This window comes from Antechinus flavipes, chromosome 2 (genome assembly GCF_016432865.1).
Source record: "Antechinus flavipes isolate AdamAnt ecotype Samford, QLD, Australia chromosome 2, AdamAnt_v2, whole genome shotgun sequence".
Lineage (NCBI taxonomy): Eukaryota > Metazoa > Chordata > Mammalia > Dasyuromorphia > Dasyuridae > Antechinus > Antechinus flavipes.
In genome coordinates this window covers 20,255,330-20,278,136 of record NC_067399.1, presented here as the reverse complement: position 1 = coordinate 20,278,136, position 22,807 = coordinate 20,255,330, and the positions used below count along the sequence as shown (strand labels likewise).

Here is a 22,807-nt window from a genome sequence, read left to right as displayed (position 1 = left end):
AAAAGAACTGAGGGCTTAGGGGTAAATTGGGACAGAGCCAGGTCATCCACCTATAAAGGCCCCAGAATTACACTAGTTTTATTTCCCCTTGTTCTCTCTGGACAAAAATCTCTCGAAGGATTGCACTTGGATGATAGGCCGGACATGGGGGATCAGCCCGTGAAGGAGGAGAGCGAGCTCACCAGCTCAGGGGCTCACTTCAATGCAGCTCACCAGCACGTCAAGCTGACGCCTCCAGGTGAGCCACTGTGGACCCCCGTCCCCTCCCATCTCACCAAGAGAAGGTAGCTGGGATACGGAAGCAAGAGTCTGGAGGATGGATTTTTAATTTGTTTTTGTACCCAGAGGTTTCTAGTACCTAGGGTGCCAGACTTGTTAGCACCCAGCAAGTCTTTTATTTCTTTGAGACTCAATTCCCTTGGGTGTAAAAAGAGAACATCGGCTCCCAATGTCTCTTTCAGCTCTAACTCTACGCTCCTCTAAATTATTACCGAGCCCAGCAATGGCAAACCCAGCCCTGACTTTTTATATTACGGTATAGAACATATTTTATACAACATCTTAAAGAACAATTCTCCCAGAGAGTTTAGAACAAGGGTTCTTAGCCTTTTTTTGGGTCCTGGATCTTGTGGACAGTCTGGTGTGACCCCTTTTCAGAAGTCTAAGGAACCTTTTTTCAGAAAAAAATTAACTCATAAAATAAAATATGTGATATTATAAAGGGGAGGGGAAAAGCATTTATTAAGGACCTACTATGTGCCTACCCCCATGTTAAATGCTTTATAAATACTGTCTCATTTGCTTTTCACAACAGCCCTGGGAAGTACAGGAGGACAAATCTAGCACTCATTATCCCCATTTTAGAACTGGGGAAACTGAGGCAGGAAGAGATTAAGTGACTCACCCACACACAGTTTGTAAGTGTCCTTGAACAGATTTGAACTCGGGTCTTCTTGCTTCCACTGGACCACTTACCTGCCTCTCTCAAGAAACAAACAAATGGATAGATCCAGGCTATAAAAAACTCATGGTTCAGAGAAAAATCCTCCTGAGGATAAGGGGCTGGACCCAGTGATTTCTCAAGGTCTCTGGTCCTTTTTTTGGATATTGGCCCTGGTGCTTTTTTACAGCCCCTCTCCTAAATACACCCCCAGCCTCATTTCCCTTCTTGATCTAAGTCAGGTGTCAGTAGCATCACACACGATCCACACTCAGGCCTTCAGAAAACTCTTCCCTCTTTCCTGCCCGTGCATTTTGCATTGCCGGGGAGTCTGTTTTGTGGGATCGGACATTTAGGAAACAAAAGGACGTTGAGATCCATGGAGTGACCAGTGGTCTGAGAACTGGTTTTCTACTCCTTAAATAACTATATTCCAATATACGGTTATTCCTTCCACATCCCAGGGGTTGGGGTGCAGCACCCCCACACTCTGGAAAATCCACGTCAAATTTTTGTATCATAGAAAAAGTCTGAATTATATGGAACTAAAAGGTAAAATATGTTGATATTATACAATACTATAGATATATGTATGTATATTAAGTCTCTAAACTCTTTCTGTGTTGTCTGCTAGATTTTGTGTGACATCTGCAAGTTCTGCAAAACTCCCCAAAGATTCCCATTTAATTTCTAGGATGGATATACTGATAGATACATAGATAGATAGAAAGAAAGAAGGATGGATATACTGATAGATCGATAGAAAGAAAGAAGGATGGATATACTGATAGATCGATAGAAAGAAAGAAGGATGGATATACTGATAGATACATAGATAGATAGATAGATAGATAGATAAATGATTGATAGAAAGAAGGATGGATATACTGATAGATACATAGATAGATAGAAAGAAAGAAGGATGGATATACTGATAGATTGATAGATCGATAGAAAGAAAGAAGGATGGATATACTGATAGATCGATAGAAAGAAAGAAGGATAGATATACTGATAGATTGATAGATAGATAGATAGATAAATGATTGATAGAAAGAAGGATGGATATACTGATAGATACATAGATAGATCGATAGAAAGAAAGAAGGATGGATATACTGATAGATTGATAGATCTATTTATCTTGAAACTGTGATGGGAAAGTGGAGATAAGGAAAAGCTAACTGGAATATTTTTATTTTCTGCATTTACAAACATTCTTCTGATAAGGGGACCATCCAGGGGTTCACCAGACTCCTGCCAAAGGGGTCCAAGACATACACAGAGATTAAGGACCCAATTTAGTCCAAATCCAGTAAGGAAGAGAGAGACAGAAGTGAAGCAATTTGTTGAGTCTCCCCTAAAGGGAGGTGCTGGTGCTTAAGTCCCTTGCTCCAGGGACAAGGCTCTTTACACAGAGTGAGCCGCCTCCAAATGTGTGTTCAGGAGAACACACACTCACTCACACACACACTCACACACACACTCACAGTCACATACACATTCACTCACCACACACTCACATACACACTCACTCTCATACACACTCTCTCACACACACACACAAACACACTCACACACACTCTCACACACAATCACATACACACTCACTCACACTCTCACACACACACACACACACTCACACACACACTCACACACACTCTCACACACAATCACATACACACTCACTCACACTCTCACACACACACACACACACACACACTCACACACACACTCACTCACACTCTCACACACAGTCACATACACATTCACTCACACACACTCACATACACACTCACTCTCATACACACTCTCTCACACACACACACAAACACACTCACACACACTCTCACACACAGTCACATACACACTCACTCACACTCTCACACACACACTCACACACACTCACACACACACACTCACACACACTCTCACACACAATCACATACACACTCACTCACACTCTCACACACACACACACACACACACACACTCACTCACACACACTCACACACACACTCACAGTCACATACACATTCACTCACCACACACTCACATACACACTCACTCTCATACACACTCACTCTCTCTCACACACACACTAATTCACACATTCCTCCCCAATCCTTTCCCCCACTTTCCCTCCCTTGTCCTATTTTTCTGTGACCTCCCCAAAGTCAGGAATTGTTTTTGCCTTTTTTGTACTCCCACGGCTTCACCCAGTGCCCAGGGCAGAGGAAAAGCTGAATGAATGCTTACCGATTGATTGGCACTTCATATTTGCTCGTTCACTGGCTGACTTTCTGTAAGGTTACTGACCTCGGAGAAAGCCTCTTCCTCTTTTGGGCTCCCAGTGTCCCTCCATCCCACCTTCTTTCCCATCCTCCTCTGCTCTCAAGCACAACGGGGGTGGGAGGTGGGGACTCTCTGCAGCTTTGCCTTCTCTTCCTTCTCTTCTCCCCACCCGGCCTCTGCTTCTTTACTCCTGGGCTGCCTGCCAAAGACCTTTCCTCCTTCCTCCTTCAAGGCAAACTCTTCCAGATGTGGGCCCCCCTTCACCAGGTCAGGATGTTCCAAAGTAGAAAAAGCGATGATTTCAATGTTAAGTCAAAGGACTTGGATTCAGATCTCAGCTTTGTCTCTCCTACTACCTGTATGTGGACGAGTCCCTTCCTCTTGAACCTCAGTTTCCTTTTCTGTAAAACGAAGGCTCTAAATCAGGGGCTCTCAGCTTACTTTGTGTCAGATACCCCTTTGGCAAGTGGATAAAGCCTATGAACTCCTCAGAGGCAGGCTTTTTTTTCTACATTCATAATTGAAAGAAATGCTAAAATTGAGTTCGGGTTTCATGAAAATAAAGAGGCATTATGTTCCTATTGAAGTTCATGAAGTTCATAATGATATTCCCTCAAACCCCCTCATCTCCCCATTCCCCAGTTCACTCATTTCCCATGGTCTAGCCCCTTACCCTACACCTCAGCTATTTCCAGAGAAGGTCAGGGGCAGCTGGACAGCCCAGCATGTAGACTGTAGGCAGGGGTCCTCAAACTTTTTAAATAGGGGGCTAGTTCACTGTCCCTCAGACTGTTGGAGGGCCAGACTATAGTAAAAACAAAAACTTTGTTTTGTGGGCCTTTAAATAAAGAAACTTCCTAGCCCTGGGGGAGGGGGATAATCGTCCTCAGCTGCCGCATCTGGGTGGGTCGTAGTTTGAGGAACCCTGTAAAGGCTTGGATTCAAGAAGGCCTAAGGGCAAATGTAGCCACAGGCAGCTGTGTGGTCCTGGATCACTCAACTCTCTCAAGTGCAAAACGGGGGAAACAGCAGCACCTGTTTCCCAGAGTTTTTATGAGAACAAAATAAGATGAAATATCACGTAAAGTGTTTTTACAAACCTTAAAGGGATATTTAAATGACAATAATAATTGTTATTATTGTCACACTCTTAATCTTGCCCTCACCCAAAATATTTGCTCTTCGGGGTATCTGAAAGTCCTCTCTCCTGGTTCTCCTCCTCCCTACCTGCCCACTCCTTCTCCGGCTCCTTGGCTGGGTTTTCACCCAGTTCATGTCAGTAAACAAGAGCGTCCCGCAGGATTCTGTTCCGGGGCGTTCTCTTCCCCCTCATTGCTACCCACTCAGTCACCTCAGCAGCTCCCGTGGATTCTATGCGCATCCTTATGCTGAAGGTTCTCCGATCCGCTTCTGATCTCCAGTCCCACAGCTCTGGCTGCTGTAGACATCACCAAAAGCGAATCATTATCCTTCCTCCCAGACTCCCCCATTATTGTCAAGGGCGTTGCCACTTCCCAGTTCTGGGCTTACAATCTAGATGCTCTCAGAAGCTCCTCCCTGGGTTCCTCAGGGGTAAAATGGAGATAATATCTATCTCCTACTCTCTGCTTCCCCATTTGCAGATCTTGTTGACTCTGCCCTTGCAGCAGCTCTCAGATACACTTCCTTCTCTCCTGGGACACTGTCCCCACCCCAGGGTAGACCTTCATCACCTCATGTCTGGATTACTTCAATAGTAATGGCTGCCTCTCAACTGCTAATGTATTTTCTTTGTTTGTTTGTTTGTTTTTGCTGAGGCAGTTGGGGTTCAGTGACTTGTGACACAGCCAGGAAGTGTTGTGTCTGGGGTCAGATTTGAACACAGGTCCTCCTGACTTCAGGGCTTGTGCTCTATCCACTGCCCCACTTACTGCCCCTACTAATGTATTTTCCTAAAGCTCAGGTCCAGCCGTATCACCCCCTACTCCACAAATCCAGGGGGCTCCCTCTCATCTCCAGAGCCAAATACAAAATCCTCTGGTTCCTTGAGAAACAAGAACCGGTTTTATCTTCTTTTATAATCCCAGTATTTAACACATTTTCAGGCATACAGTAGGTGCTCAATAAATGTTGATTGACCTTTCCAGCTCTGTTGGAACCAATAAGATGGTTTTTCTTGATTGTATAAGTGAGAAGCAGTACGGCACAGTAACTAATGCATTAGCCAGGGAGCCAAAGACACCTCCATTCACTTTCTGCCTCCAACACAAACTTGCTGTGGGACCGGACAAATTATCCACTGAGACTCCGAGTCTCAGTTCCTTCATGTATAAAATCAGTGACGACCTGCAGTGTCTCCTTCCAGAGCTACCGGAAGTGTCCAAGTCCAGGATTATTTTTCAAAGAGTGATTTGCTCCCCCCAGTGGAGAAGTGAGTAGGGATGCTCTCATCTCCATCCTGCATCGGGGGAAAGTGAGGGCTTCCTGAGGCTTTTCTGAGACCACGCGCTCTCTTTCCCCAGGTCTGCTCTCCAAGGAGCCCTCAGCGCTCAGGACACTAAAGGTCGTCTCAGTGATGTTCATCTGTCTGATCCTGGCTCTGGTGGCTGCTGTGGTGTGTGAGTGTCTCGGAGCTTCGGCCTTGGGCCCTGCCCACCCTCCCTTTCCCTCTGTCCTGTAAACCTCCCACCTTCTTCCCGAGGGGGGTCTTGTCCAGCCTGGGAGAACCTTCCGCCGCAGCTCTCGCCCTGGGCCACGAGCCGGCTCTGAAGGGTCTGTGCCCCCCCAAAGGTACCACAAGTACGTTTCCCATTTCCCCTGAGACCTGGAGGGCCCGGGCTCAATATTTGCATTAGTGGCTCTAGGTAAACACAGAGTCTAAAACGGCTCATTTCAAACCGTGCCCCCACAAATGGTCCTCATCAAGGCTCCAGCTTTTCTGTGCCTCAGCTGCTTTGTATGGGAAGCGGAGATCATAATTATACCCATTTCACAGAACTGTTGTGAAGCTCAGATGAAACAATATATGAGAAGCGCGATGGAAACATCAGCCCCTTTTTTGGAAGACATCTCTCTGTCTCATTCCTCTCTCCAATCCTTGCCAGGGCTGGAACAGCTGCTGCCCCCTGCCTACAACTCTTAGAACCGGCAGAATGATGATTGAAAAAAACGGTGTTTCAGATTTTCAGCGAGAGTAGTCCTTGAAGAGTCCCAGGTCATAGGGGACCCATAGCAACGGCCATGCCCTGAATCACACCCCAAATGCTAAAAGGGGGCCGTAAAGTTGTGACTTGTTACCAGTAAATGCTTGGTTTGTGCACCTGTTTCATACGTCCCTAAGCCCAGAGGCGCTAAAAAGGCCTCTCTCAGGCAAAAAGGGGCGATGGGTGGGGAACGTTTAAGGAGCCCCGCTCTGAATGAGATGAATGGCTGCATCACTGAGGGGAGAAAGGAGGCAGTTATGGCCTTCAACGGTTGGTCCCTCCATTCCCTTGGCATTCGCTGCGCCTCTGTGCCTCAGTTTCGTCTCCTGTAAAATGGGGAGGTTGGATTCAGAGGCTTCTAAGATCTCTTCCAGCCCCCTGTCTGTGACCCTGTGAGCCTCCCAAGACCATCCGGCCCAGCTTCTGCCTTCATCATTATTGACCCTGACCCTAACACCAGAGCTGGAAGGGACCAGGCAAAGGACCAAGGGAAACACTTCCTTTCCTCACTAGCAGAGTGTGTGTGGGGGGGGGGGGGGGGAGAGGAAAGAGGAGGGGGCGTGAGCATGACGTCAGCTGGATGACCTGGGGGGAGGCCAAGCGGTGAGCAGACAACAGAGGCTGGACCTGACCCGAGGGGGATTCACCCACTCAGCCCGGGCACCTACTCTGTACCCATGGGGCCTTAGGCTCTGGGAAGCCGATTCCAACTTGTGTCATCCTGAAGTTGTGTGTACTGCCACCAGGTGGCAGCGGTGTCTCTGTAGCCAGAACCAAGCGCATCGGACAAAAGAGAGACAGAGAGAGATGGACAGAAACAGAGAGAGACAGAGACAGGGAAACAGAGACAGAGAGAGACAGAAGGAGACAGAGATGGACAGAGACAGGGAGAGACAGTGAGACAGCAAGACAGAGAGAGACACAGAAAGACAATGAGAGACAGAAAAAGATAGAGACAGAGAAGAACAGCCAGAGACAGAGACTGTGAGGGAGACAGAGCAAAACAGAAAGACAGAGGTGGAGACAGAGAGAGACAGAGACAGAGAAACAGAGACAGAGAGCGACAGAGACAGAAAAAGACTGAGACAGAAAGATAGAGACAGAGAGACAGAGAGACACACAGAGAGACAGAGACAGAGACAGAGAGAGAAAGAGGAAGAAAAGGAAGGAGGGAGAGAGGGCACTAATGTTGTAATCTTGCCCTCTCCAGATGTCCAAATAGTCAAGCCCGGTTCTAAGAATATCAGCGCCCAGAATTCCGAACCCCAGATGCTGACAAACTACCTGGAGAACGCCTCGGGTTCCCCGGGCGCCGGAGGCGGTCCGGGCAACGCCAGTGCTGAGATCCGGCTGCTGAAGGAGGGCCTGAGGGAGGCCCGCGCGCAGGCCCGGCTGGCCGGGGACCGCGCCAGCGCCCAGATCCAGACGCTCAGAGAAGAGCTGGCGAAGCTGAGCTCCTTGGAGTCCCAGGCCCGGAGGCTGGGCGGCCGCCTGGGAAACGCCAGCGCCGAGATCCAGGCCATGAAAGGGAGCCTGCAGAGCGTGGATTCCTTAGCGGCGCAGGCCGGGGCGCTGAGGCGGGACCTGGACCAGGCCGGCGGAGAGATAAAGGCGCTCCAGGGAGAGCTGCGCAACGCCAGCGCTCTCCACTCCCTGGCCCGGGAGCTCCAGAGGCGCCTGGAACTCGCCGACGCCGACATCCAGAGGCTGGCGGCTAACGTGGGGGGCAACGGCACCCTGGGCTCCCAGGTCCAAGGGCTCCAGGGCCGGCTGCAGAGGACCGACGCCGAGCTGCAAACCCTGAAAAAAGCTTTGCCGGAGGCTGCGGCTCTGCAGGCCCGGGCCCGGCTGCTGGGGAGCAGCTTGGAGAGCACCAGGGCCGAGGTCCGGGGGCTGAGCGGGCAGCTGGAAAAGACCGAGGCAGAGCTCGCGCTGCTCAAAGCGGGGCTGGGAGGGGCCGCCCGCCAAGCGGAGGCGGCCGCCGGGGGCCTGCGGAACAACAGCGCTCAGATCCAGATGCTCCAAGGCGAGCTGGGCTCTGCCCGCGCCGTGGGGGCCGAGGTCCGGCTGCTGAAGAGTCAGCTGGCCAGGGCCGAGGCCGAGCTGCAGACGCTGAAGGAGGGCCTGAAGGAGAGCAGCGCCGCGGCCTCCCAGGCCCGGACGTTGGCCGAAGGGCTGGCCCGGGCCGCGCGCGCGAGATCCAGGGCCTGAAGGCGGCCTTAGGGACGGTGAGCCAGATCCCGGCGCTGAGGACTGGCCTGGACGGGGCCAGGGGGGAGATACGGACGTTGAGGGAGAGGCTGGCCGCTCTCCCGGCTCCGGACGCGGAAATCCAGAAGTTAAAGAGCCAGCTGGAGGCGGTGACCCGGCAGCAGCAAGCGGTGCAAGGTGGGGAACGGGGGCGCACGGGGCCCAGAGGGGCTCAGAGCAGTCAGGGGGAGGAGAGGGGAGGGGTCTCCAGACGCCTCCTTTGCCTCCCGAGCCCTTGCCACCCTCACCCACGGGAGGGGGGTGGGGCTTTCCTCGGGCTGACAAGGATGGAGAGGACCAGATGCTGAAGCTGCCGGAGGAGGCAGGACCCAGGAAGCCGCAGGGCGCTCACCCTCAGCCGCCTGCTCTCTTCCCGCCTGTTTTATGTAGCCAGCCTTCTGCAGCTCGTCATCCAAGGCTGGCGCTTCCACCAGGGGAAAGCCTATTACTTCTCAAGCGCCAGAAAGACCTGGAGCGAAGCCGAGGAGTTCTGCGTGGCCCAAGACTCCCACCTGGCCTCGGTGACCTCCGAAGAAGAGCAGGTCTGTGCCCCCAGAGGGTCCCCGCTTCCAGGCCCAAGTGTGAGGGAGCCCGCCGGCCACTCCCCGGCTCCCCTGGGGCCCTTCCGGCTCTGACGTTCCGAGTCCTGGAGGAGTCTTAGCACTGAGGGGACAGGAGGGAGACAAGGCCAGCGGCACTGGGACTGCCAGGCCCTCCAAGAGGGGTCAGGCCTCCCTGAAAGGGAAAAGGCCGGACTCTTTAAAGAGGGGGCTCTGGGCTCTGGCTCGGGCCAGACTGAGAGCAGGAGCTAAGAGTCCAGCCAGTAAAAGGGAGCGGGTCCTCCATCCCTGAGGTCTGGGGCATCACAAAGGGACATCCCAGGCAGTGTTCCCTCAAGTGTGAGGGTCAGGGAGTGGGAAATCTCACACACACACAGTCACACACTCACACACACACAGACTCTCATGCACTCACTCACACTCACACACACAGACACACTCCCACACATTCACACTCACACTCACACATTCACACTCACTCACACTCACACAGACACACACACTCATACACATTCACACACTCTCACACTCACACTCACACAGACACACACACACACACACTCATACACATTCACACACTCTCACACTCACACTCACACAGACACACTCATACACATTCACACACTCTCACACTCACACTCACACAGACACACACACTCATACACATTCACACACTCTCACACTCACACTCACACAGACACACACACTCATACACATTCACACACTCTCACACTCACACTCACACAGACACACACACTCATACACATTCACACACACTCACACTCACTCACACTCACTTACACACACACTCACACACACACATTTATAGTTTCATAGATTCAAACCTTCCCTCCCACCTCCTCCACACACATACATCTACACACACACATATGCATAAATATATTTTATTCCTGCAACAAACATTTGTTAAGTCCTAGAGATCACATTATATACTGAAGACAAATTTGTTTTTTATAAATAAAATTTTTATATAATTAATAAATTAATTAACAAATCTAGTTAAGAGCATGATGTTATAGAGCATTAGAATTGAGGTGGATTTTATGTTTTAGGGGGGGGGGGGAATCAATATGTAGAAAGATTATCTGTGGGTGGGTGGCTGTGTATTCAAAGTAAATAGTGAATAGTCGTGTCAGGTGGGGGTCAGCTGTTCCAGCCCTAAACCTGAATTCCTCTCCCTAGGCGTTTCTGGGAAAGGCAACGAATGGAGTTTATCACTGGATAGGCCTGACAGACAAAGGGACTGAAGGCAACTGGCGCTGGGTGGATGGGACTCCTTTTAACAGCGTCAAGAGCAAAAGGTGAGCGCACAGAGAGCGCCGTATGCTTGTTCCAGGCAGATCAAGGCCAGATAAAGCACGAGGGGGAATCCATGACATGTTATCTCCGAACAGGGAAGGCGCTTAGGGCAAAATTTATTTTCTGGGGAAATCTTGGAACCTTCCTGCTTGGTCTGACTCCATCTGAGCATCTGACCTTCCCAGAGACCCTGCGGGACAATATGTTCTGGGCAGGGACTCAGGATATCTGGGGCCAAGTTGTTCCAGGGTCGTGACTCTCAACGCATCAGTTTATGTCTCTGAATGTGCTTGTTCATCCATAAAATAAGAGGAGAGGGAGGAGTGATGGCCTGTATGTGATGGGGGTCACCAGGAGAGCCCCACCCTTAATCTTCCAGGCTCGGGGCCTGCTCCCTGATCCTTGTGGTCAGGCCCACATTTAAGCCCTTCTTTAAGGACATGGCTCCCTAAAGCCCAACTGGTCCCTGGAAGCTGAATTTAAGGTGATAGGAGAGGAGAAGAAGGAAGGGAAGGAAGGGGAGGGGAGGGCAAGAAGGATGGGAGAAGAGAGAGGGGAAGAGGAGAGAATGGGGGAGGAGGGGGCAAACGAAGCACTTTCAATTCAGTTACAAGTAACCCTAATTCTTCTACTTCGTCTTTTCAGGTTTTGGAACAAGAATCAACCAGACAACTGGAACTATGGTAATGGGGTACAAGAAGACTGTGTCCACTCCACGGAGAAGTGGAATGACATAATATGTGAAAAACCCTTCCCCTGGATCTGCAAGAAGAACCTACCAAATCTCTTGCCCCACTAGAGGAACAGAGGAGGAATCAAGAGTTTTGACTTCTTCTTAAAAACCTAAGAGCCATCTAAATTCTAGGGATGTTGACCCTGGAGTCATTAGGATCTGAATTTGAATCTTGCCTCAGACATTGGCTACAATCCTGTTTGACACATTTCACTTTTCTGTGCCTCAGTTTCTCCTCCTGTAAAATGAGGGAGTGAGGCTTGACTTCTCTCCAACTCTTGTCCATGATCTCAGATTAAATCAAACCCTCCCCATTTATAGTCACACAGATTCAAACCTCATAAAGCTCTTTCCCTTTCTCAAGTCTTGGCTTTTTACGCATCTTTTGAAACTCCCTCCTGGGTCTGTTCTTAGCTCTGCGTGACTTGTCTGCTGACTGACTGTCCAGCATGGGAACTAAGACCCCCAAGTTAATGAGACACTAGGATCCATTCTCCACTTACGTGTTGGAGAGAGTCCTGGACTTGTCGCCGGAAGACCTGACCCTCATTAGAGCTTAGTTACTTAGGAGCTCAGCGACCTGCAACAAATCATCGAATGAAAGGGTTGGACTGAATAATTTCCAAAATCCACCTCCACCCTAATGTTCCCTAACACCATGCTCTTAACCAAGTCAGCTAGATTTATTAAGCACTTGCCATAAGCAGGCACTGTGTCAGCTACTAGGAATGCCCATACAAGCAGAAAGAGACAATCAATCCCTCTCTTCTCCTCCATACTCTCTCCTGCCCCTTCCCTGTCCCAACTCTCCTCAGGCTTCTTTGCTGGATCTTCACCCAGCTCATGTCCACCAATCATGGGAGTCCCCAAGGCCCCGGTCCCTCTTCTTTTCCCCTTCTGTGCAATTTTACTTGGTGACCTCATTACCTCCCACGTATTTAGGGGTCACCTTTATGCAGATTTAACCAGTCCTACTCTCTCTGCTGAGCTCCCATTTCACTTCTCCAACGGCTGGATCAGGACATGAAGCTGGATGTCCCGCAGAGAGCTTAAACCCAATTTGTCCAAAATTAGTCCTAAAACACGCCCTCCTCCTAACTTCCTTCTTACTGTTGAGGTCACCCAGGCTAGGGAGCATCCTCATCACTTTCACCTCCATACCATAAGGTATGATGATCATGAAAGCCCTAAGCCTCCCCCTGCTCCAGGGCATCCACCCTCAGCCACCAAGGTGACCTTCCTAAAGCCGAATCAACTCCAGGATCTCCGGGATCCAACATAAAACTCTCTCTTTGGCTTTTAAGACCTTTCACAGCTTGGCCCTTTCCTCCTAACACATCAGTCCACTGACTACTTGGTGACAGAGACACTGGTCTTCTTGTGAGCTTCCCATGAGACACTCCATCCCTGCCCTGAGCAGTTCCCCAGCGGTCCCCCAGGTCTACAACGCTCTCCCTCCCCATCTCGGCTAAATCTCAGCCCGAATGCAAGCTTTGCAAGAAGTGCTCCCCTCACTATTACTGCCTTCACTGGAGATCGCCTCCAGTTTCACCCGAGCACAAGTGGGTGTGTGCGCACCTGAATGCAGCAAGTGTATTATACGTGTAGGTCAATATGCTCATGTGGCTTTTGTTCGTGCCGTGTTGTCCGTGTACTGTCTCCCCTATTAGTGTGTGAGTTCGCGGAGGGTAGTTTTTGCCTTTCTTTGGGTTTGGAACATAATAAATCCTAGCCGGCTGTGGACTAAATAGCCAGCACGAGGTACAGAGTGGGATAGAGCTCACAAGGAATCCAATGCAGCGGGATCATAAATGTGTGGAGAAGAATGAAGTGTAAGTATAGAAAGGTAAAAAGGCACTGGTTATAAAGATCCAAGCATCATCCTCTCTGGAGGAGAGCCCATTCCTTCCCAAAGTAACTCGTCTGACTCCGGGATGCCTCTCACTGCTGGCAAGTTCTTCCCGTGTGGCTCTTTACAAAGAGGGAACGTCAGGGGTCTCTGGGGCCATTTTGATGACATCTCTACCTAACCTGATGAGCGGACCTGACAAAGACCTCAGGTAACTTCTGATAGAGGTAGCCCAAGCTTTGGAAACTTGCCAAGATTGGCATCTGGTGACCGGGCCACTTCCCAGATGGATGCTGCCTAAAAGGCAGGAGGTTTGTCCAGAGTGAGGCCCCCAGACAGACTGATGGCTTCCCTTCCCCGCTCCAGGCTTCCCTTGAAATCAGAGAAATGGTCTGAATTGTGTGGGACGTTTTCCAGAGTATTGCTGCTCTCTGCAAATCCCACCCCTAGCTCTTGATTTTGCCCAACTTCTAGTATTCCAGTCCCTCCTCCCTGGACCAACCCAATGCTTTAAATCAGGCTAGCAAGTCATTTGCCATCCCCCCCAATCATTCTTCCCTTCTCTAAGCTAAATTCCCACAGCTTCTTTAGCCAGCCCTCCACCACCCTAACACCCTCCTCCAGCTATCCTGCAGCTTCTAAAAGTCCTTCCAACAATTTCACCTATTTTTGTCTCCATTAGCCTCTGGAAGACTGTATTTCTCTCATGTTTGGGGCCCAAACTTCCTGGCACTCAACTATCCACCTCCATTAACCAACTTCTTCACTGTCTCAGCCACGGTCTTCCTGGTGGAATGGGGGGATTCCAATCAACTCTTCAGGTTCTGTCCCTTGGAGGATAGAAAGGAACCGTGTTCAGCACCCACCAAGAATGTTTCCTTCCTTTTTGAGCTGAGTCTGCTTGTCCTTCTGTGAGAGATTATTTGCTCAATTTTAGGGAATCGGGAAATAGAAAAGGTTGGCTTTTGTGCTAAAGGAATTAAGGAACAGTCAATTGTTCTCATCCAGAGATGAGGGAGAAATTTCCAGTATGTCCCAGGATCCAATTCCCTGTTGGGAATACTTACCTCCATAGATTCTGAAACCTTATCTAGGAATATAAAGTTTTACTCTGAGATGAGAAGCTCAGATTTTCCTTTTAACTATATTTTTTACTTTTGTGGATTAATTTCAGTCTTTCTCATTTCATTTTCATTATTGCTGCTTCCTTTGGGACAGGCCCCTTAAAAGTACTAGGCACAAATTACCCTGGCATGGATTCTGTCAATATAAAGTTATTATAAAATAAAAGAAAATATTTAAAAAAAAAAGAAAATGAAAAAAAAGTACTAGGCACAGTAGCTGAAGATAAGCCTTGCAAAATGTCGCTTATTTTTTAAATTTACGTAACTTCGTATGGCTGGGCAAGGGGGTGAATGAATAATAAACCAACAGAGCAACAGAAAGACAGAGAGAGAGACATTTAGAGATAAAGACCTGAGATGGAGACAGAGACAGAGAAGAAAGAGGTAAGACGATAAAATCACAATTACTCTCTCAAAACAATAGCCTTCATATTTAGGGATGATTCGAATCTCTAGATCTACCAGCTATGATAGGCCTGTCCCTTCCCTGAAGGTTGTACATTTCTAGCCATACTCAATGGGAAATATCTGCATTCTCTGCTGTTTGGGAATGAGCAGGAGCAGGTTAGATCACTTGAGTTCAGCCCTTCTGGAGAGCAGTTTGGAACTCTGCCCAAAGGCGCACCCTTTGCTCCAGTAGGGTCTCCATTGGGCCTGTACCCCAAAGAGATTTTAAAGGAGGGAAAGGGTCCCACGTGTGAAAAACCGTTCGCAGCGGCCCTTTTTGTAGTGGTGAGGAAGGGGAAACAGTGGTGCCCATGGGGAATGCTGGGTAATGGTGTATGGATGGTGTGGAATGTTATTGCTCTGTAAGAGATGGCTTCAGGAGGATTTGTTCTGTAAGAGATGGCCAGCAGGAGGATTTGTTCTGTAAGAGATGGCCAGCAGGAGGATTTAGGCCTGCAGAGCCCTCAGGAACCGATGCTGAGGGAAATGAGCAGGGCCAGGAGATCATTGCCCAGGCCACAGCAAGATTATACAGCGATCAGTTCTGATGGCCGCCAATGAGCTTATGATGAAGAGCCATCCCCACCGGGAGAAAGGGCTGTGGGACTGCGTGTGGATCACCAATAACATTCTCACTCTTTTTGTTGTTTGCTTGTATTTTGTTTTCTTGTTCATTTACTTTTTGATCTGATTTTTCTTGTGCAACAAGAGAATTGTGTAAATATTTAACATATATGTTAGCATGTCTAGCTGCTTCTAGGGGAGGGGGCAGGAGGAGAAAGCCCGGAGCGCGAGCTGTGCAAGGGTCAGTGTGGGAAAACAGCCACGCATGGATTCTGAAAAGAAAAAGCTTAACAAGAAGCCGTTTGGGTTGAAGTTCTAATACCCGGGCACTAGAGGGACGGCTGTGGCCCTTTCCGGAGCCCTCCGTCTGTGCCAAAGGTGCCCAATGTTCTGCTGGGACAGGAAACACTCAGAAGGGGGAGGGGAAACGCGGGATGGGATACATGTAGTCTCCACCTAGGCCAGGGAAACCCTCACTCTTCTCCACTGGAACATTTAAAATACAGGTTTTACTAAGAACTGCCTTCTCTGCGATGTTCCTCAGTCCAAAGGGATTCGGGGCAAAGGCTTTTGGCGACAAGGAAACCACCAGCGGGGTGAGGGAAGTCGGCAGCCTTTAATGGCGGGACGCGCTGTGCGGACCCGTCCGCGAGCCCCCCGAGGGCTGCGAGGGGGCGGGGCACGGGGGGTCACGAGGGGGAGGAAAAATCGCACTGGAAATGGCAGGTTGTGAAGAAGCCGAACCACCAGGCCAAGAAGTACCGGGTCTCGCGGGACTTCCGGAAGCCGGCGCTCTCGTAAAGCCGCCGCGCGGGCCGGTTGGCGCTGCTGGTCTCCAGGACCACGCCGTCAAAGCCCTGGTCGCGGGCGAAGCGCAGCACGGTCTGCACCAGGGCCCTGGCCACCCCGCGGCCTCGGAGCGCGCTCTTCACCGACAGGCGGAACAGTTCCAGGTAGCTCCCTGCGCCCACCGGCTCCCGGGCCAGGCGCACGCCCACGGTGCCCACCACCCGGCGCTCGGCCTCGGCCACCCAGAAGCCGCAGCCCCGGCCCCGCAGGTAGGCCTTCCGGATGTCCAGCAGGTCGGCGCGCAAGCAGCTCCTCACGTACTGCCCGACGAAGTGCCGCAGGGTCAGCCACTGGGCCGCCAGGACGGCGGCGAAGGCCAGCAGGGCCAGGAGCGGGGAGCCCGAGCCCCAGAGCAGGGCCAGCGGCGCCCCCAGCAGCACCAGCAGGGCCCGCGGCTTCTTCAGCAGGGCCCGGAAGTCGGAGGGCAGGTTCCCGTGCATGCCCTCGGAGAACAACTGCCTCACGGCCTCCCAGTCCTGGTCCTGGTAGGGCCTGATGTGGTAGGGGGCCATGGGCGGGCCGGGCTGGCTCCTGGACACCCCGCGGCAGAGAGATCCCCCGAGGTCGCGGCACTTCCTGCCGTCCCCCGCAGCCGCCGAGCCCCCCGCAGCTCACTTCATGCCCTGGGAACGGAAGTACACCTGCCCGGGAGGGGAGGGGGGGAGGAGAGGCCGGTTACCCCCGCCGCCCGCGGCCTGCCCAGCCCCCTCCCCATGCGGAGAGCAGCCCCCTGGGGACGGGCCTGGGGAGGGGACCGTCCTAGAGACGGCTCTGCCCGGCCCCGGAAAAGGAAGCCGAGCTCGGAGCGGCGGCCCGGTATGGAGGTGGGGGTGGGGGGGGAGGGGCGGCGGGAGCGGGGGAGGGGCGGCTCGGAAAGGCCACCCGACATTTCCAAGGTCGAAGAGTTTGTCAGAGGAAAGATTTGAACCCCCCTTCTGGTCTAGCCTTCCGCCGCTCTGGAGGAAATGAGGATGGGCCGGGAGAGAAGGGGCTGCAGGAGCCCGGGAGTCCCCTTAGACTTCTGAGAGGGGGAGGAAACGCCTCCTCCTCAGTCCGGGGCTCAGCAAAGCTTGGGTTAGTAGAGCAGGGAAGCGGGGCCCGGTTCTGGGCTTCCTCCCTTCTTTTCTCTCCCTCTGTGTGTTTCTCTCTCGGTCTCTCTCTCTCTCTGTCTCTCTCTCCCCTCTTGACTATCTCTCTGTTTCTCTGTCTCTCTCTGTCTCTCTGTCTCTCTCTGTCTCTGTCTTTCTTTGTCTCTCTGTCTCTTTGTCTCTCTCTGTCTCTATCTGTCTCTTTGTCTCTGTCTCTGTCTCTATTTCTCTCTCTCTCTCTGTCTCTTTCTCTCTCTCTGTCTCTTTGTCTCTCTCTGTCTCTTTGTCTCTCTCTGTCTCTCTCTGTTTCTCTCTTTCTGTCTCTGTCTCTCTCTGTCTCTCTGTGTGTGTGTCTCTCTCTCTGTGTCTCTCTCTCTGTCTCTGTCTCTCTGTGTGTGTCTCTGTTTCTCTCTCTCTGTGTGTCTCTCTGTCTCTGTCTCTCTGTGTGTGTCTCTGTTTCTCTCTCTCTCTGTGTGTCTCTCTCTGTCTCTGTCTCTCTTTCTCTCTCTGTCTCTGTCTCTCTGTGTGTGTCTCTGTTTCTCTCTCTCTCTGTGTGTCTCTCTGTCTCTCTCTCTCTGTCTCTGTCTCTCTGTGTGTGTGTCTCTCTGTCTCTGTCTCTCTCTGTCTCTCTTTCTCTCTCTGTCTCTGTCTCTCTCACCTGTTGTATTGGTGGCCTCCAGGTGCTGGCTGTCAGTGCTCTTGCTTTCTGAATCCGAGCATTCTGCCCTGGCTTATAAAAGGCCCGGTTCTGTGGCTCCAGCACCACGTGTTTTACGGACAACAGCCGGTGATTGTAGTTACTAATTAAGAAATCCAAGGTTTCCCTTTTCCCTCCTAGGGAAGCCTCGGGCTCCTCCCCACAGCTCAGCCGATGCAGCCGGAGGAGATGCACTGGCAGCGGGCCTGGAAAGGAAGAGCGGATTTGGAAGCCTCAGGCCCCGCCTTCATTCCTAACTCTAGAAAAAAAGTTGTCCTTCCCAGTGTTCAGGGTTGGGAGGGGGATGGGAGGGGGATGGGAGGGGGATGGGAGGGGAGAAGGTTGGAGCATCTTCCTCTAGAGCTGGAGCAAAAGGAAACCTTCATGTTCTCGGTGCCAGGAGGCCCATTTTCCTCTGCCACAGCCCTTTGCCCATTTTCCTCTGCCACAGCCCTTTGCCCATTTTCCTCTGCCATAGGCCTTCATGCCCCAGGAACCATGTCTGAAGAAGACTGGAAAGGACAGGGAGTCAGGATTATGGTATCAAAGAATCCTAGCTCTCGCACCAAGAAGGATCCCAGAAGCCATTTGGCCCGACATTTTTATTTGACAAAAGGGGAAACTGAGGGCTTGCCCAAAATCCCACAGACGCAGTTGGATGATTTGAAGCCAGTCCTGACTCCAAAACCAGTATTTCTTCCACTCAGTCAATGAATCAATAAAATTTTATTAAACACCTTTTCCATGCCAGACATTGTGCTAAGTGTTGGGCAGCAAGAGGAAATGCCCGCGCCTTACAACAGGAGCTTGAGCTTATCCAGGGAAAAGCCGAGTCCAGGAGCTCTGCCTCTTCTGCTTTGGCTTCCCCCGACCCAACGGTCCTGAGATCAGCGTTCCTGGGCTTGGCGCGGTCTGTGCGCCAAGGACTGGGAGCTTTTAGAACTTGCTCAGATGCAAAAGACATTTATTTACTCAATACACTATGCCCTGGTTCAAAGTCTCGAGGATCAGAGTCTAAATGATTATAAACACATTATAATTTAACCTCTATGAAATTATCCCTAGCAGGGATATCGAGCAGTGCCCTCTTTGTAATCTGCAGAACCAAATAAAAGAGAAAAACCAACATTCATTAATCCTGAAATATCAATAGCATCAGAGCAGATCTTCCTGAGGACTCCGTTGTCATGTAGTTAGTTCTCTGCCCAAGGACTTGTTCCTGGGGGAGGAGTTTTTAAATAGCCTCTGAGTGTTTTCAGGTGATTATGAGAAAGCTCTAAAGGTCCATTCAATCCATCAAACATTTATTAGTCCCCCATCCTATTCCAAAGAAATCCCAATAAACTTTGAACAGAAAATGTCATCTGAATCCAGAAAAAGAATGATGCAGATGAATGTAAATCAACACGTGCTATGTTCACTTTTTTTTTGTTTGTTTTTTTCTTTTTCATGGTTTATCTCTTTTGATTTTTCTCTCCCAACATGATTCATAAAGAAATGTGTATTTAAAAATAAATAAAAAAATATTAGTCACCCATTGTATTAAAGGAAAATAAGGTCAATCTTTCATGATATAAACCTGGTGAAGCCCACTATTTAGTGGTCACCACTCTCCTTTCTAAATGGTCACAAACCATCCTTTTAAATTTTGCCAACTCGTTGAGATGAATTGTTTCAAGTTATGTTTTATATTTTTCTTATAATTAGTCTTTCTTCTGGCTATTAAATCATCCTGATCTTTTCTCTGGCAAATTGGTTTGACTATAAAGAATACTATTTCAGTTTCAAAGCACCTGGGCTTTTCTTGTCCTGGAATACAAAATCAAGCAAAATACTCACAGTTAGGGGACTTCAGCTCTGTCTCACTGTCCTGGTATCATTTGTTCTGCTGCTGCCTACCTTAGTCCTAGTTAGACGTGATAGCTATCGTCTTCCCCTTCTGACTTTTCCTCCAACAAAGCCAACAACAACTAATCAACCCAAACTTGTGTATTTAAAAACTTCCTTCTCTGTACCAGACGCTGTGCTATGTTGGAGATGCAAAAAATAAATAAATAAAAAAGTAAACAATCCTTGCCCATGGAGTTTACAACTTAGAAGAAAAGGCAACAAGTTAATAAGTAGATATATTGAGGGTGGATGCGAGAAGAGAACAGAACAGAACATACTCTCTCTCAGAAGAGAACACACGAGCATGTGAGGTCCATGAAGGAAAGATTTGAGCTGAACTTGGAAGGAAGTCAGGAAAAGTAAAAGGCAGAGGCGAATAAGGACAGGATTCCATGTGTAAAGGTGGAGTTGAAACGAACTCCATTTTTTTCTTTGATAACAAAGTGAGACCTTTAGACTAAATGGGGAAAATTCTCTGAACTGAATCATGTTAGAGTGGGACAAGCACTCAGCCCCACCCAGTCTATAAATCACTAAATTAATTACAATCAGATTGATTCAAAACACTGCAGCAAGCGTGATGACAACAGGTTAATCAGTAAATATTAGTGTAATGGTAAATACACTTCTCACAGCAGCCCTTCCAAACCTTTGCATCCCTCCTCAAACCTTCCACAGCTTCTTGTCCTACCACTTTCTCACAAGTCTTGATATTTTACTAGGAAAAATGGAGGCCATTCACTGAGAACTCCCCTTTTTCTGCTCTCAACTCCTATCATTCAAATGTCTTTGGATACGATCTCCTCCTTTATCCTGTCTCGTATGAAGAGTAAAGGGCCCTTATCTTTCTCCTTCTCCTATGAGCAAATCTCTCTACAAGCACAGTTCATACTATTTTGTCCCACCATCCCCAGCAGATTGCTTTCTCTGAAATCTCTACTCTCTTACTAATCCCTCTAGGACTGTTGGTTACAGCCTTGTTGCCTATAAAACACATCCACGAATCCCATATCCTTAAAAAAAAATTGGAAGGTGGGAAGATTGGCAATGGCTTGGAATGTGATATTTCAGAAAGGAAAAGAATGTGGATTACAACCAAGTAAGCATCATCCTTGGAGGAGTCAATGAAATAGAGGACTTTCAAGTATTTCTGATAAAAAGACCAGAACCAAACAGAGAATCTGATTTTCAAATACAAGATTCAAGAGAAATATAAAAAAGTAAATAAGAGCAGACATAAGCATTTCAAAAAATCAAATTGTTTATATTCTTACAAAGAAACATGAACTTTATCAGTATTAGAGCAGATAGTAGGTGTACTCACAGAAGATGTGAATATAAATTGGGTTTGATGGAATATTTTTTTTAAAGGAGGATTTCACTTAGAAGTGAAAATGGAAAAGTTATCATACTCAAAAAGGTGCAAAAGGCCTATCATAGAGGAGAGAAAGATAGGGGTGCCGGCGCAGGCGTCGTTTGAACCTTACTCTCATTATAATTGACTCGAAGAGCCACCATACACGGTCACTTGTGGATTTTACCCAAAAGGGAGGATGATCAATTATTGTTGAGTTATTGACACACTCCTTGTCATCCAGGCTTACGGGCAAAGAATCACTATCAACTCACCACTTTTTCCCCACTCCTATATCCAATCTATTACCCAGGTTATTGAGTTTCCTTTCACTTGGCTTGTAGACACCCCCTTCTTTCTCAGACATTACTACATTGTGCAGACTACCAATTCATTATAAATGGGTGACTGTCTTAGTCTCCTGATTGATCTCCCCACCCCGAGTCAGCCAGCATTTATAAGCACTTATTATATGCCAGACACTGCAAAGAAAGGCAAAAACTGCCTTCTAGGAGTTGACATTGTAATAGAGCCGAGAACATGGAAATCCTTATGTACAAAAAAGCCATCGGCAAGATAAATTGGAGGTAATCAGCAAAGGAAAGGTACTAGAATTAAGGAAGATTGGGAAAATCTTATGGAAGTTGGAATTTAAGCTGAAGGAAGTCAGGGAAACTAGAAAGCAAAGACAGGGAAGAAAAAAATGGCAATCATGAAGGAGAGCCATGGAAATTGTCCACAGTAGGGAGATGGGGAGTCTTGTGTGAGGGATAACAAAAAGACTCATGTCACTTGTTATCATGGAAGAGAATAAGTGTAAGAAGATCAGACTGATTATAAAAGCTCTCAAGCCTCCCCCTGTTCCAGGGTATCCTCCCTCAGCCACCAGAGTGATCCTCTTAAAGCCAAATCAACTCCAGTGATCCTCTATTGGCTCCAGGATCCAATATAAAATTCTGTTTGGCTTTGAAAGCCTTTTTGTAGCTTGGGTGTTTCCTTCCTTTCCACTATCCTTACACCTTAGTCCCTTGAATACTTGGTGACTTAGAGATCTGGCCTTCTTACTAACCTTCACACAAGACATTCCACCCCCTGCTCTGAGCATTTCCTGGCTGTCCTCCAAGCCTCCAGTGCTCTCCCTCCTCAACTGCTCCAGATTTTGGAAGAGATGTCTTAATGTCAAATATTCATGGTCAATAGGTATTCATGTGTATTGAATTGGAATGAATTGAATAGAATTTAGGGATAGAGGCTTTTGTATTAAATGTTCTTACGCAACAGTAAGTATTTATGAAAAAACCTCCTGTGTACTAGGAATTATGGTAAGTCTGGGACACTGTGATAAATACCTTTCCAAAAAAAACAAAACAAACCAAATTAAGAACAGCTTACTAAACGGCCCAGCTAATTATCCCACAGGAGGATGGGAGAGAAGCAGAATACTAGTGTTGGTAACATCAGAAAATCACCCATGGCCTCTTAGGAGCATCCTGAATAGGAAATATAGCCAATCTTTGTCAGTAGGAGGAGGAATCAGGACAAGGATGTCCAAAGTGTACTTGGAGGACAGCCAGCACAAGGTACCTAGAAGTATAGAAATCACAAGGAAGTCAATGCAGTTAGATCATAAATGTGTGGAGAAGAGTAAAGCATTAAGGTGTCTGA

At 48.9% G+C, this 22,807-nt stretch overlaps 2 protein-coding genes across 2 annotated transcripts; one reads left to right on the top strand and one right to left on the bottom strand.

Moving 5' to 3' along the window:
• The first annotated feature begins 81 nt into the window (after positions 1-81).
• LOC127547362 (C-type lectin domain family 4 member F-like) lies at positions 82-11,643 on the top strand. Its single transcript, XM_051974244.1, is given in 7 exon segments — positions 82-238; positions 5,737-5,832; positions 7,628-8,604; positions 8,607-8,805; positions 9,058-9,209; positions 10,431-10,549; positions 11,193-11,643. Coding segments are annotated over 7 exon segments (1,791 nt in total). The 5' UTR covers positions 82-144; the 3' UTR covers positions 11,347-11,643.
• Positions 11,644-15,338: 3,695 nt separating this feature from the next.
• Positions 15,339-17,956, bottom strand: LOC127547363 (N-acetyltransferase 8-like). The gene is made up of 2 exons (XM_051974245.1): positions 17,860-17,956; positions 15,339-16,754 (listed from the first exon to the last, which is right to left on the bottom strand). Exon 2 carries the CDS (start codon positions 16,623-16,625, stop codon positions 15,954-15,956), a length of 672 nt encoding a protein of 223 aa, XP_051830205.1. The 5' UTR covers positions 16,626-16,754; positions 17,860-17,956; the 3' UTR covers positions 15,339-15,953.
• Positions 17,957-22,807: the final 4,851 nt, after the last annotated feature.